At 43.5% G+C, this 14,297-nt stretch overlaps 1 protein-coding gene across 1 annotated transcript; it reads right to left on the minus strand.

Annotated features, from left to right (window-relative positions):
- Positions 1-1,165: 1,165 nt before the first annotated feature.
- LOC132398884 (RIIa domain-containing protein 1-like) lies at positions 1,166-10,424 on the minus strand. Its single transcript, XM_059978716.1, has 4 exons — positions 10,250-10,424; positions 3,280-3,356; positions 2,076-2,122; positions 1,166-1,504 (listed from the first exon to the last, which is right to left on the minus strand). Exons 1-4 carry the CDS (start codon positions 10,349-10,351, stop codon positions 1,431-1,433), a joined length of 300 nt encoding a protein of 99 aa, XP_059834699.1. The 5' UTR covers positions 10,352-10,424; the 3' UTR covers positions 1,166-1,430.
- Positions 10,425-14,297: the final 3,873 nt, after the last annotated feature.

The raw sequence follows: 14,297 nt of genomic DNA on the forward strand, positions 1-14,297 counted from the left end.
TCTCTAAAATTGCCACATCCTTCCTATAATTAGGCAACCAGAACTAAACACAATCTTCCAAGTGAGGTCTAACCAAGATTTTATACAGCTTAACATTACCTCGCAGCTCTTGAACTCAATCCCTGATTAATAAATGCAACACTCCATACGCCTTCTTAACAATCATGTCAGTTCCTCCACTTCTACTGCAGAGAGCTTTGCAGAATCCCTCTCATGGGCAGTTTGTGATGAATGTGGCATTGTCAGATGAATAGTAAACCACGATGCAGTCATTGGTAAAGGTTCTGTTCTGTTGGGGATGGATCTGTGAGGCTTAGACTCAGGCACAATGAAGAAGTGGTGCCATATTTGAACAGTGTACAACTTGGAAGGTGGTGTTCTCGTCCTTTTTTGTGGGAAAGGTGGTGGATTTGGAAGGTGTAACCTGAGCACATTCTCCTGGTCTCCATTTCTTTCTTCCTCAATGGCATCGAGTGACACAGCATTGAAACAGGTCTTTCAGCCTACCAAATTAGACAATGGTGGAATTGAACCCAGATTGCTGACACTGTAATAAAATAATGCTGTCCACTATGCTGCTGTGCTACCCTATTCTCCCCACATTTCTTCAAAACAGGGAGTTATCAAATTACTTGCTGCGGCTCTAGGTTTAACTGTACCAAGCCCATTTGGGGCTGCCCTCTGATGTTCACTCGGTAACTAAATGTGTTATTTGTGCTATGCTGTGGGCCGTCGATAATGTGTGTAAGACCTTGGCTCCAGAGAAATGTTGTTTCATTTCACATTATTCATATACGTTTGAATGATAATTGAACCTGACTTCCACTAATTTTCTTCAGCCTTTCCAGGAATCCAGAAATAAAAGGTCGGACTTTATGGAAACAGCTGAAATCTGACTTTGTCATCCACCCCGAAATGAAGTCAGAGACGATAGCCATTAGGCCCCAACTGCTCAAGTGGCCCATTCCACCAAGCAGGGCTCTGGACTGAGTCCCTGTGGCAAAAGATACGAGGTTACACCACCCTCCTCCACCTACATCCCAAAGAACTACAGTGAACTGTAAAGGCAGAGAGGATTTGGAATGTTTAGCTGAGTCACAGATCTTCAGCTCCCTTTTCTGTAAATTCAAAATGTAGTTCAAAGAACATGCAGTACAAGTTTAATGTGTTTAATGCCCTGTTTAATGTGTCCGGTTGTGATTCGGTGTGCGGCACACTACTTGACATAGCGCAAGGGAGAGAGGGGACTTTACAGTTGAAATGTTATTCAGATGAATATTTCGCAACCCACATACAAATCAGAGGAAGGTTTAATGGTTTCCACCCCATGATGGCCACCGAGGGGTGGGGATCGGTGTTACATGTGGTTCAAGAGATCAATGCCCAGCGAAGAGGTCACATCCGTTCCTGTGGGCTGCCCCACTCACTTCTCATTTCAACATCTTTTCCTGCTCGTACACTTTCCTCTGGATCTTTTCTGGAAGCCTTGCGTCAGTGTAGTACTCTGCAGGACACAGAACAGGTAGGGTCAATTAGCAGCGTGATCTGATTGCCCAGATCAGTGGCCAATGTGACTCCAGTCGGGAGTCAAGCCAGTACCGCAGAGCTGGCTGCACCACCCTGAGGGTGACACTTCTAGTCATGTTCAGTAAGCACCCTTCGTTCTCAAACAGGGTCATCTGGATGTCTTTCCTTCTGTGCGTAATCTGCGCTGTCACTGCCCTCTGAGTCTGTGATGAGGCAATGTGAAAAAAAACTTTACTCTGTCCTTGCCCTCGGAATGTGTTACAGAACACGAGTGTGTAGAACCACTCACAAAAGATTGGGCCGCTCTTGGTCTTGCCCGCAGAGTGTACGTCAGAACAGTGTAGAAGGAGCTTTACCCTGTGCCTGCCCTCAGTGTGTGATAGGACAGAACAGAGGGAAAGTCAGTTTCTCACTTGTGCTGTGCCTGCACTGAGAGCGATGGGGCAGACTACAAGGAGCTTTAATCTGCATATATGCCACACTGCGTCAGGTGAAGAGTTAAGATCATGTTTGTCCCAATTCAGTTATAATCACGGATTTAAACTCACCAGCAGCAAATTCCAGGATGTTTTTTGGCTTCTTCAAGAGCACCGACCTGGAAAGGAACAGCAACAGTGTTTGATCCAAGCTCATTTGTGACTGAAGCCAATCACCTGTAAGTGTTCCCAAGTTTCAGAGAGAATGTACAACCCACAGCTGCCATGGCAGTAACGCAAGAGCTGTGAATCTTTTGGTGCACTATGTGACCACTCAGATAACTGTTAAAACAGTCAGTAAACACATGGGAGAGCTGATTTGAGAGCTGCTGCAATCATACTCAGTAAACGTCACTTCAATGTATACACACACCCGGGAACCACCATTGACATTTCCTGCCTTCACAGGTTGCAATCAAGGCATTGCCCATTGCTCCAAACTCTGAGCTTTGTATTCAAGTTTGTTCAATCTTATTTCTTGTACACAAGTGTAAAGAAGAACCAAATAATTGGTACTCGGATCCAATGCAGCACTAAAAAACACAGAAAGTAACACAATAAAATCCTCCAAATTCCTACAAAAAGTAGTGGATAAGGCCCAATCCGTCATGGGTAAAACCTTCCCCACCATTGAAGACATCTACACAGAGTGCTGTTGCAGGAAAGCAGCATCCAAGGTCAAGGATCCCCCCTCCCCCACACACAGGTCATGCTCTCTTCTTGCTGATACCATCAGGAAGAAGGTACAGGAGCCACAGCATTCACATCACCAGGTTCAGGAACTGTTACTACCCCTCAACCATCAGGCTCTTGAACCAAAGGGGATAACTTCACTCAACTTCACCTGCCCCATTATTGAAATGTTCCCACAACCTATGGACTTACTTTCAAGGACTCTTCATCTCATGTTCTCAATATTTACTGCTTATTTATTTATTATTATTATTATTTCTTTTTGTATTTGCACAGTACTTTTGTCTTTTGCACACTAGCTGAATGCCCAGGTTGGTGCAGTCTTTCACTGAATTTATTTTGGTTATTCTATTGTCAATTTGTTGAATATGCCTGCAAGAAAGTTAATCTCAGGGTTCTATATTGCAATATATACAGTGTTTACTTTAATAAATTATTTTGAACTTGGAAAAAAACAATAATAACACATATATTGTAACACCACAGTGCCTGTCAGTGTTGTCTCAATCCCACTCCCTTATCTGTTGACAACTTGTGGCTCTGCTGCATTCTGCCCTGGCTAATTATAGTCTGAACGATTCACCTCATGAACTCTCTCAGTAGAATCTCCACCTCTGGGTGCTCCCTCAGGTAGTATTCATTCGCTATCCGTGTGTTTATCTGCAACCAAAAGAGATTTGGGAATTATTAACTATGGAAGGATGTAGCTAAACCAATCCCCAAGTCTTACAGAGAATCATTACCCATGCAATGAAACCAGCAGTGTTAGCTCCAGGGTACAACTTACACGTGTGTCCCTCCAATATGGCAAACATGACCTAGTGCTGGGGGAATCTGTCTCTTTAAGTGGAGGATGTTGGTTCAGAAAACACTCTCACTCTCGGGCCTTAAGCAGATAATCAGACTTCAGAGTATGCCACTGTAGTGAAGGACCAAAGATGGGAGCCCTGCTTTTATCTCTCACAGCCTGCTGCTGCCCCACACATCTTTGATGGGACAGTGCAGAAGCAGTACTCTGTAGAACATGAAATGAGACTGTGCAGAGGGAGCATTACTCTGCATCTGCCTTTGTTGTTTCATCTGCCCATGTAAATGTGGTGATGTATTGGGACAGAAAATCTAAACCAAAGAGACTGTATTTATCACTTGTGCAGGAAAGTGGGCCTTGACATGAAATGCTGATTGTCCTTCAATTGCACCAGCAGATATAGTCCAGTGGGTCGAGCATCACCCTGTACAGAGGTTGCCTGTGCTGCTGAGGTCATCCAGCATCTCATCTGTTGCTCCAGATTCCAACATCTGTATTCTTTTGTGTCTTCATGCAATTACAGAAGGTTAACAATGTGGAAGAGCATTGATCCCATTATATCCATCAGCTTAGCCACTTGGTCTATAGATTGCGATGAAGGTTTCTGCATCCCTCATCCTTGTGCACAGCAATTTGCTCTCTTGCCACCCCTCCAGGATCTGGACCAGCTTGAAAAATAAGCTGAAAAATGACAGATAGAACTTAATTCAGACAAGGTGACATGTTGCAACTTGGGAGGGCAATCCAGGGAAGGACTTACACGGTGAGTGGTCGGGCACAGAAGAGTGTGGTGGAACAGAGTATGAATGAGCTGCCAGAAGTGTTGGATTCAGTTTCAATTTCAACATTTAAGAGGAATTCAGATAGGTACATAGATGGAAGGGATATGGAGGTCTATGCAGTTTGATGGGACTAGGCAGATTAATAATTCAGCATGATCTAGATGGGCCAAAGGTCTCTGTTCTGTTCTATAATGTTCAATGATTCTACAATTCTCCCTAATCCTTTCACCAGCTACTGTAAATCAAAACACCCCTCTCAACTGAAATTGAGTGGTTAAGAGCTACATGTTATTGCTTTCTGTTTAAATAATTGTCATCACAAAGTTGCCTAACCAAGAGGCTGACAGCCACATCAAACGTGACTGTTTAACTGTTTCTCCCTTACAAGAACATGCAAACCAGAGCAGGTCACCAGCCCCCACCATTCAATACAATTATAGCTGATCTAACTTGCTTCTTCTGTGCCAGAACCCATGAACCTTCAGTTCCTCAATATGTCAATCTTTATCAATCGGGGTCTGTTACATCCAATAATGACAGGAGACCTGTGCAGTAGAGTTTAAAAAGTGGAAAAGCAGTTGCACTGGGGCAACTCCATTCTCTCGACATCAGAAGTCTGGGTCCTGTGGTATGAGTAGTCGTCACAAGCTGGGACTTCCCTGGTTACAGTGAATGACCATGACTTGTCATGCCCCTCGCTCTCCAAAGAGCATTGTAGAACTACCTTCCTGGCCATTGGATCTCATTGTAGATCTCATCTGCCCAGTCTGCCGGAGCTGGCTTCACATGCTAGGACAATAATGTCCCAATCTCACCGGGGTATCAGGCCCACCTGCCAAAGTGGTGTACTGAGGTGTGGCCACTGTCGCATGTAAACAGCTACATGGAGCCACAGATGGGAGCTGAGAGACCAGTGAGGTCCAAAGTTGAGTGAGCTGCGTCAGATTGGACATGACAAGCCCCTTCACCCCTTCATCCCTCAACATTCAATCTGAAATACACAAAGGTAAAGCACTCCTGGCAGTGTGGCAGTCACAGATAATGACTATTTTCTCCAATCAACCCATAAGCTGAGAAATAGTTCTCGGTAGCATCACGGTTAGAATAGCACCAGCAACCCAGATTCAATTCCGGCACTCTCTGTAAGGAATTTGTATATTCTACCCACGACCATGTGGATTTTCTCCAGGCACTCAGATTTCCTCCCATATTCCAAAGATAGGTTAGAGAATTAACTGGACATATGGGTGGTGTAGGCTCAGTGGTCTGGAAGAGCCTGTATCTCTAAATAAAAACTTCTCTGTCTTAAATATATCTAATGATATGGCCTCCATCATCTGGGGAGGGGAAGTTCAAGAATTCCAGAGATACACTACTCTGAGGGAATAAAATTTCTAGCACCACCACTTTAAATGACTGGTTCCTCAGTTTGAAGCCATTCCCTTCTTTATGACCTTCTCAACATATACATTCAGAAACAGATTTATTATCACTGACATTCCTGGGGCCTTCATTGGTCAGGGTCAACCATTGATGTTGAGTTTTAGGTGTTTATATATACGCAAGCCAGGGCAGTACGATGTGGAGAGAAAGCTGATGCCCATACGTCAGGCTGCCACTCTCCATGCAGCTGTTGATTTGAAAGGAACAGCAGAGACCAATACAGTTTGGCACCACCGGCATCACAGGAGTTTCCAGACAGCATTGAACTCATCACTGCCTTGGGGACTCCAGCCCCAAATTTCCCCCCCCCCCTCGGGGTTTACTCCCAAAGCCTTCCTCATGAGTCGGTATAGCTCCAACGCAGTGAAACTTTGAGATCAGAGTTTTCCTTCTCCTAGATGAGTTGCCAACTACGGCTGACGAACCCCATCGATTCCGTTGGGCCTACCTGTAATGTTTTGTTGCACCTATTGATTCACTAGAACATTTAGATCAGGGGTTCCCAACCTTTTTTTATGCCACGGTCAAACACCATGAAGCAAGGAATCCACAGATCCCATGTTGAGAACCCCTGATTTAGATGCTGCTGAACACTAAGTTACAGTTCCTTTCCATTTTAAGATCCTTTTACAGAAGTGTGTGACCTCAATTTTAGAGTCAAAGAGCGATACAACATGGATAGTAGCCTGAAGAGCATAGAACAGTACAGCACAGCACAGCCCTGTTCTTCAGGCCACAGTGTTGTGACAATCTTTTATCCTACATTAAGTTCCGTTTAACTTAGCCCTTCAATTATTTTTCATTAGTGTACCCAAATCTTGTAAATTCCCTAATGTATCTCCCTCCAACTCAGCTCAACCATTTAGTCCAATTTCCTGCAGTCAGCACATACGGTATCTCTCTCAGCAGCATCCTTCCAAGTGCTTCTTCAATGATACTACTGTACCTCCCCAACCACTACCTCTGACAGTTCACACCACCACTCATACACACCCTTTGCATGATAAAGATTTCCTTGTATCCCTTTTAAAGTTTTCTCCCTCGCACCCTAAATCACGACCAATGTGCAAAAAAAGAGAAAACAAACAGTGCAGTAAATAAATTAATAAACAAAAAAAAATTGAAAACACGAGATGAAGAGTCTTGAAAATGAGTCCAGGTTGTGGGAACAGATCAGTAATGGGGTGAGTGAAGTTCAAAAGCCTGATAGATGAGGGACAATAATTGTACCTGAACCTTATGGCCCTGAGGCTTCCGTACCTTCTTCCTTTTCTTTTCAAGTCTTTTTATTATTACTATTATTCAAAAATAACACAGGTGCATCAAAGTAACAACTCTTAGAATGCCTCAAAAAAATTATCTTAAAGATTGAAAATTTTGTGAATCAAAAAAACCCTACTAAGCAAGAAAAGTGAGGAAAAAAAAGAAACCTACTGGGGGTACAACCCTGGAGCCATGAGTCATACAGAAAGCTTCTAAAAATAAACATCAAACCACCAACAAGAAAGATATATCAAAAAAAATTTACATTTGGATCGTGGAGGAAATCTGTCCTCCACTGAAATGATAATAATGAGCAAATGAGCCCCATCTCTTCTCAAAATCAAATAAAGGTTCAAAGGTTCGACTTCTAATTTTCTCCAATCTAAGACACAGCATCACTTGAGAGAACCATTGTGACAAAGTAGGAGCTAATATATCCTTCTATTTCAACAAGATGGCCCTCCTAGCTATCAATGTAACAAACACAATAACACATTGGTCAGACACAGAATGGTACCTTCTTCCTGATGGTAGCAGAAAGAAGAGAGCATGACCTGGATGTTGAGGGTCCCTGTTGATGGATGCCACTTTCCTGCAACAATGCTCCAAGCATATGTGCTCAACAGTGGGGAGGGCTTTACTCATAATGGACTGGACTCTATCCACTATTTTTTGTCGAATTTTCTGTTCAAGGGCAACGGTGTTTCCATATCGGGCTATGATGCAACCAGTCAATATATTCTCCATGACATATTTGTAAAACTTTATCAAAGTTTTAGATGTTGCTGTATCTTCACAATTTTCTAAGCAAGTAGAGGTGCTGCTGTACTTCTTCGTAATTGCACTTACTTGCTGTGTCCAGGAGAGGTCAATCTCAATCTCCTTCCTATTGATTTAGATTTGGCCAGCGACAGTGGTGTCACCAGCAACTTGAATATAACATTGGATTTGGACTTACCCACACAGTCATCTACATAAAGCCAATCAAGCAAGAGGCTTATCATGCAGCCTTGCAGTTCACCTGTGCTGATGGTGATTGTAGAGAAGATGTTTTTGCCAATCAGAACTAACAGTAGCCTGCAAGTGAGGAAATCGAGGATCTAATTGCACAAGTGAGTCTGTAGGTTATTGAATTAGTTCAGAGTGATTGAAATCGTCCACATTGGTTCAGGAACTTAATGGTTGGAATATAATAACTGTTCCTGAACTTGGTGGTGTGGGACCTACACAATGAAGGTAGTGAGAAGAGGGCATAAAGACCTAGAAATCCATAAAGACAATCTCACCTGCTCCCTCAACACCCTCTTTTTGGTCAAGAAAACACTTCTCTAGGAGATTGAGGTGAGCAAGGCTCATTCCCCACCTATTCTTTTTTTCTTTTTATTAAGTTTCCAAAAAACAATATTAATACTAATACATAGAGATCAGGAATATATTAATAATCGTTAACATGTAGAAACACATATTCCAAGTAACAAATGGAGTCTAACCTCCTAATCTCTTAGTAATTAACCATGAAAAAGATTATTATAATTATAAAAAAAGAAAAACCCAAACTAAAACAAACTAACCTAAAAAAAACCTATTCTAACCAATTTTCACAGGAGCACCATCAAAAGCAGCTGCATCACTGTCTGGTACAGGGGATTGTAAGGCATCTGGCCGCAATCGCTATAAAGGATTGCAAGGACAGCTGAGAGGATCATGGGGGTCTCTCTTCCACCCATCAAAGATATATATCAGAGCTGTGTACTCAGGGCCCTTTTTGTCAGTGATTTCTTCCATCCGTCCAACCATCTCTTTGACCTACTGCCATCAGGCAGCAGTACCGTAGAGCTAAGCCAATTAACTCAAGATGGGAAAAAGCCAATTCACCCCAGCCATGAGAATGCCTGCCACCACCAGGAATAATCACATAAGCACCACCAGCAGTATTAACTGCTTACTGTTCAAATTGTGTTGTAAATGCACCTTATTATTTGTGGTAATATTACTCTTTGTGAGTTTTGTGCACCTTGTATTGTTTCATCCGGCTGGATACACGTCTAGCGTTGAATGGCAATAAACTGAACCTGAACTTGAAGTCTGGCCAACCTCTACCTACAACTCAGCCCTCTAATCAGGAGAAGAATCTTCGAACTTTTTCCTGTGCCTTTCCAGTTTAAACAGGGCTTTCTTATAACGGAGTGACCAAAACCGTACACAGTATTCCAAATGAAGCTTCACCAATAACTACATTATGTCTCGCTACCTTGACTGTTGCTCTTACCCAGCGTCTTAAGCCGCCTTCCTCACATTAACTCCAAGATGCTGACTAACCTTCCTGATACTTCTCCTCAATGTCGCAAAAACAAAGGAGCTGGTTGTGGACTACAGGAGGAATGGAGACAGGCTAACCCCTATTGACATCAATGGTTCTGGGGTTGAGAGGGTGAACAGCTTTAAGTTCCCTGGCATACACATCACCCAGGATCTCACGTAGTCTGTACATACCGGCTGTGTGGTGAAAAAGGCACAACAGCGCCTCTTTCACCTCAGGTGGTTGAAGAAGTTTGGTATGGGCCCCCAATTCCTAAGAACTGTCTAAAGGGGTTCAATTGAGAGCATCCTGACTGGTTGCATCACTGCCTTGTATGGGAACTGTACTTCCCTCAATCGCAAGACTCTGTAGAGAGTGGTGCGGGTAGTCCAGCGCATCTGTAGATGTGAACTTCCCACTATTCATGACATTTATAAAGACAGGTGTGTAAAAAGACCCCGAAGAATCATTGGGGACTCGAGTCGTCCCAACCACAAATTATTCCAGGTGCTACCATCCAGGAAACTGTACCGCAGCATAAAAGTCGGGACCAACACGCTCCGGGACAGCTTCTTCCATCAGGCCGTCAGGCTACTTAATTCATGCTAACACAACTGTATTATAACATTATAATGACTGTCCCGTTGTACATACTATTACAAATTACTATAAATTGCATGCACATTGTACATTTAGACGGAGACATAACGTAAATATTTTTATTCATGTATATAAAAGATGTAAGTAATAAACTCAATTCAGTTTCTTCTGTTTTAATTTCAAATTCGAGGGGGCCAAACGCTCATCCCGCCTTTCTAGTATGATTGGCTGAGGCAGGTATTTAACAACAGTATTGCGATCGCCATTGGCTGATCTGGGCGTTGCCATGGCGACGGTGCGGCAGGCTCATCTCCGCCCTGTTCCGAGGTTTATCACCAGGATAACGTGCTCTGCTCACCTTCAGGTCCCACAGTTTCTCCTGTTGCTCTACGCTGAGCGCTCCCAAATCGTATCCTTCCATCCCGTACGGAGGAGGAACACTGAGATTAGAATCCGCCATCCTACTCCGTCCCGAAGGCGAGGAGGAAGCTGAGATTCCGTTGCTTTGGAAACCACGCAGGCGTAGTGGGGAATCACGTGTCTCACGGCGAACCAATCACGGCGGGGTCGTTGATTCCAGCCGGGCGGAAGATCAGCGCACGTGATACGTTGGTTGCTATGGTGCCGGCGGCGAATGATAGTGAGTGGAGGAGATGGGAGGATTTCTTGACCATTCATTTTCCGGGTGCTTCCGTTTCCCCCTCAAAGTGAGGTCGACACTACCAGGAGGGAGGCTTGGGAGGCCGTTCGACATGTTACTGGGCAGCCATTATGTGCAAAGTAAGATCCCAGTATCGTGAACTATCTCTTCTCTCCCCGGACTCCACTCTATAACTCACCCCTTAACGTAAGGGGGACAGAAGGCGCGGCGGTACACTGCCGCAGAGTCTACGACCCCAAAGCTTCCTTCCATGGATGCTGCACAATCCACTGAGCATTCCCAGCGTTTTCTGTGATTGGATCTCCGACTTCTGCGGCTTTTGTTTTTTTATATATTTCACTGGAGCTCAACGAGCAAACAAGAGATGGGATAAGTCACTCAAACCTGCCCTTGGATCATGGCAATTCTTTGCTGGCCTCAACTCCCTTTCTGTGCCAGATCCTCGTAAACCCTAATAGGTGCAGTGGAAAAAGCAACGATCTGGTTTCCACCATTGTATCTATCATTGATGTCTGTGCACTTCAGTTTTAAATGACTGCCTTCCTCACTTGCAGATTGAGTTGGTATTGAGGAAAGCAAATGCAATGTTAGCATGCATTTTGACAGGAGTAGAATCTAAAACAAAGCATGTCATGCTTTATAAGGTATTGGTCAGACTGCACTTGGAGTGTCATGAGCAATTTTGGGTCCTTTCCTAAGAAGATACTGTATGTGCTGGCAATGCAAAGGGTCTAAAGGAGGTCACAAGAATGATCCCACAAATGAAAGGGTTAACATATGGAGTTTAGAAGAATGAGGGAGGAACTCAATGAGACGTGTTGAATATTTGTAAGGCCTAGATCAAGTGGGTATGGAGAGGATGTTTTCTGTAGTGGATGAGTCTAAGACCAGAGACCACAGCCTCGGAATACAAGGATGTCCATTTAGGGCAGAGGTGAGACATTTTTTTAACCAGAGGGTGGTGAAACTGGAATTCATTGCCAGAAGTTGATGAGGCCAAGTCATTGAGTATATTCAAAGTAGAGGTTAATGAAATCTTGCCTAGTCAGGGTGTCAAAAGTTACAGTACAGGGAGAAGGCAGGAGAATGGGATTGAGGGGATAATAAATCAGCCATGATGGAATGGGGAGCAGACTCGATGGGCTGAATGGTATAATTCTGCTGTAATATCTTATGTCTATGTCTTTTTAAACTATTCCTCCTTGTTTGTGACTCTCCCACTAGTGGAAACAAATTTACATAGTTGATCCCTCCTAAGATCTGAAATGTTTGAATAAGATCGTTCCTCATCTTCTAAGCTCAAGTAATACAAACCCAAACTCTTTCACCTGTCTCATTAGGGCAATTCTTCTGCCAGTTTCTGCCACTCTTTCATCCCCTCCATTTATTAGCCCATCTGAATGTTCCCCTCAGACAACAGTCTCAGAGCTTGGCGTCGTGATTGAAAGAAAAAAACATCAGTTTTGACAGTTAGAAACAGAGAAAACCTACAACACAATACAGGCCCTTTGGCCCACAAAGCTGTACCAAACATGTCCTTACCTTAAAAATTACCTAGGGTTACCCATAGCCCTCTATTTTTCAAAGCCCCATGTACCTATCCAGGAGTCTCTTAAAGAGACCCTATCATATCATATAACATATAACCATATTACAATTGCAGCATGGAAACAGGCCATCTCGGCCCTTCTAGTCCATGCCCAATGCTTACTCTCACTTAGTCCCACTGGCCCGCACTCAGCCCATAACCCTCCATTCCTTTTCTGTCCATATACCTATCCAATTTTACTTTAAATGACAATACTGAACCCACCTCTACCCCTTCTACTGGAAGCTCATTCCACACAGCTACCACTCTCTGAGTAAAGAAATTCCCCCTCATGTTACCCCTAAACTTTTGCCCCCTAAGTCTCAACTCATGTCCTCTTGTTTGAATCTCCCCTACTCTCAATGGAAAAAGCCTTTCCCCGTCAACTCTATCTATCCCCCTCATAATTTTAAATACCCCTATCAAATCCCCCCTCAACCTTCGACGCTCCAAAGAATAAAGACCTAACTTGTTCAATCTTTCCCTGTAACTTAGGTGCTGAAACCCAGGTAACATTCTAGTAAATCTTCTCTGTTATCTGTAATGTAATATCTGCCTCCACCACTGTCGCCGGCAGCCCAGTCCACACACTCACCACTCTCTGCATTAAAAAAAACTTACCCCTGACATCTCCTCTGTACCTACTTCCAAGCACCTTAAACCTGTGTCCTCTTGTGGCAACCATTTCAGCCCTGGGAGAAAGCCTCTGACTATCCACACGATCAATGCCTCTCATCATCTTATACACCTCTACCAGGTCACCTCTCATCCTATGTCGCTCCAAGAAGAAAAGGCCGAGTTCACTCAACCTATTCTCGTAAGGCATGCTCCCCAATCCAGGCAACCTCCTTGTAGATCTCCTCTGCACCTTTTCTGTGGTTTCCACATCCTTCGACCAGAAAGGCGACCAGAACTGCTCCACTACTACTCCAAGTGGGGTCTCTTTGAAGATGACCCAAAGCATTTGCAACTAAAAACTTCTTAATGAAATATTGGACTTGTTGTGAAAGGCTTAGAGGGGGCGAATTCTTGATTTGTGTCTAGGAGAGTCTTTCTGATTCATTTTGTCAATAGGGTGCTGCAGAAATGGCAGTACTGGACCGACTGTTTGGCAACACACACAAAATGCTGGAGGAACTCAGCAAGTCAAGCAGCACCAATGGAAATGAATAAACATCTTTGTCAATGTAGATAGATGGATAGAAGGAGGTGTCATTTGAAAAACAATTCCAAAATAATGATCATAACTCAAGTTTTAGATTTATTATGGACTTGAAATTAATATCCTGGATGGGAGGAAGATTTGATGGGGTGTGACTGAGAACAGCTATTTGCTGGAAAATCTATTTATATCATTCAAAAATAAAAGGATCGAGCAATCTTTTCTGAATACCAGAGGAGCCAGATAACCTGAGGACAGTGAATATAATATCTTTATTTAAGAAGGTCAGCAAGAATAAGCTGTATAATTATAAGACTAATATCAATTTTAATGAAATCACTGGAATAAAAATGACAGAGAGCCTTAATCTGCATTTAGAGAGGCAGAAATTAATCAAGGATAGTCAGCAGGGGTTGAAGGAGAGTTTCTGTCTGACCAACTTAATTGAATTTTTTGAGGAGGCAACTAAGTGTATCGATGAGGGTAGTGCAGTTGATGTAGTCTGCCTTGAGTAAGGCCTTTGAGAAACTCCCAGATGGGAGACTAGTGAAAACCCATGGGATAGTGAGAAATTGTTCAAACTGGATCCAGAAATGGTTTGTGTAGGAGGCAGAGTGTTATGATCAAGGGTTGATTCTGTGACTGGGATTTTATTGTGCTAAGAGGTGTATCGCAAGGATCATCATTCCAGGCAGCCATGGTTGGCAGCTCATCTAGGAGAAGGAAAATGGATCTCAAATCTCTGCAGCCTTGCGGATATACCCACTCTTGGAGAAGGCTTCGGGAGTAAACCCTGAAGAAAATCCAGAGCTGAAGTTGCCTAGACAGTCTTAGGTTGAGTTCAACACTGACTGGCAACACCTCTAGTGCTAAACTCTATTCATCTCTGCTGTTCCTTTGGATTCATCAGTTGTGAAGACAGGGAGAGCCTGCTGCACGGGCAACACCTTGCTCTCTAAATTGTACTGCCCTGACTTGCATTTATGTAGCCAGCT

Source organism: Hypanus sabinus, chromosome 9 (assembly GCF_030144855.1).
Source record: "Hypanus sabinus isolate sHypSab1 chromosome 9, sHypSab1.hap1, whole genome shotgun sequence".
Classification (NCBI taxonomy): Eukaryota; Metazoa; Chordata; class Chondrichthyes; order Myliobatiformes; family Dasyatidae; genus Hypanus; species Hypanus sabinus.

Bases quoted from the DNA above. Each gene is read 5' to 3' on its own strand.
- LOC132398884 (XM_059978716.1), bottom strand. From the start codon at position 10,351: ATGGCGGATTCTAATCTCAGTGTTCCTCCTCCGTACGGGATGGAAGGA. The intron at 3,357-10,249 runs GTGAGCAGAGCA...TTTTGGTTGCAG, and splicing joins AGAAACTGTGGGACCTGAAG to ATAAACACACGGATAGCGAA. The intron at 2,123-3,279 runs GTGAATCGTTCA...GTTCCTTTCCAG, and splicing joins CTACTGAGAGAGTTCATGAG to GTCGGTGCTCTTGAAGAAGC.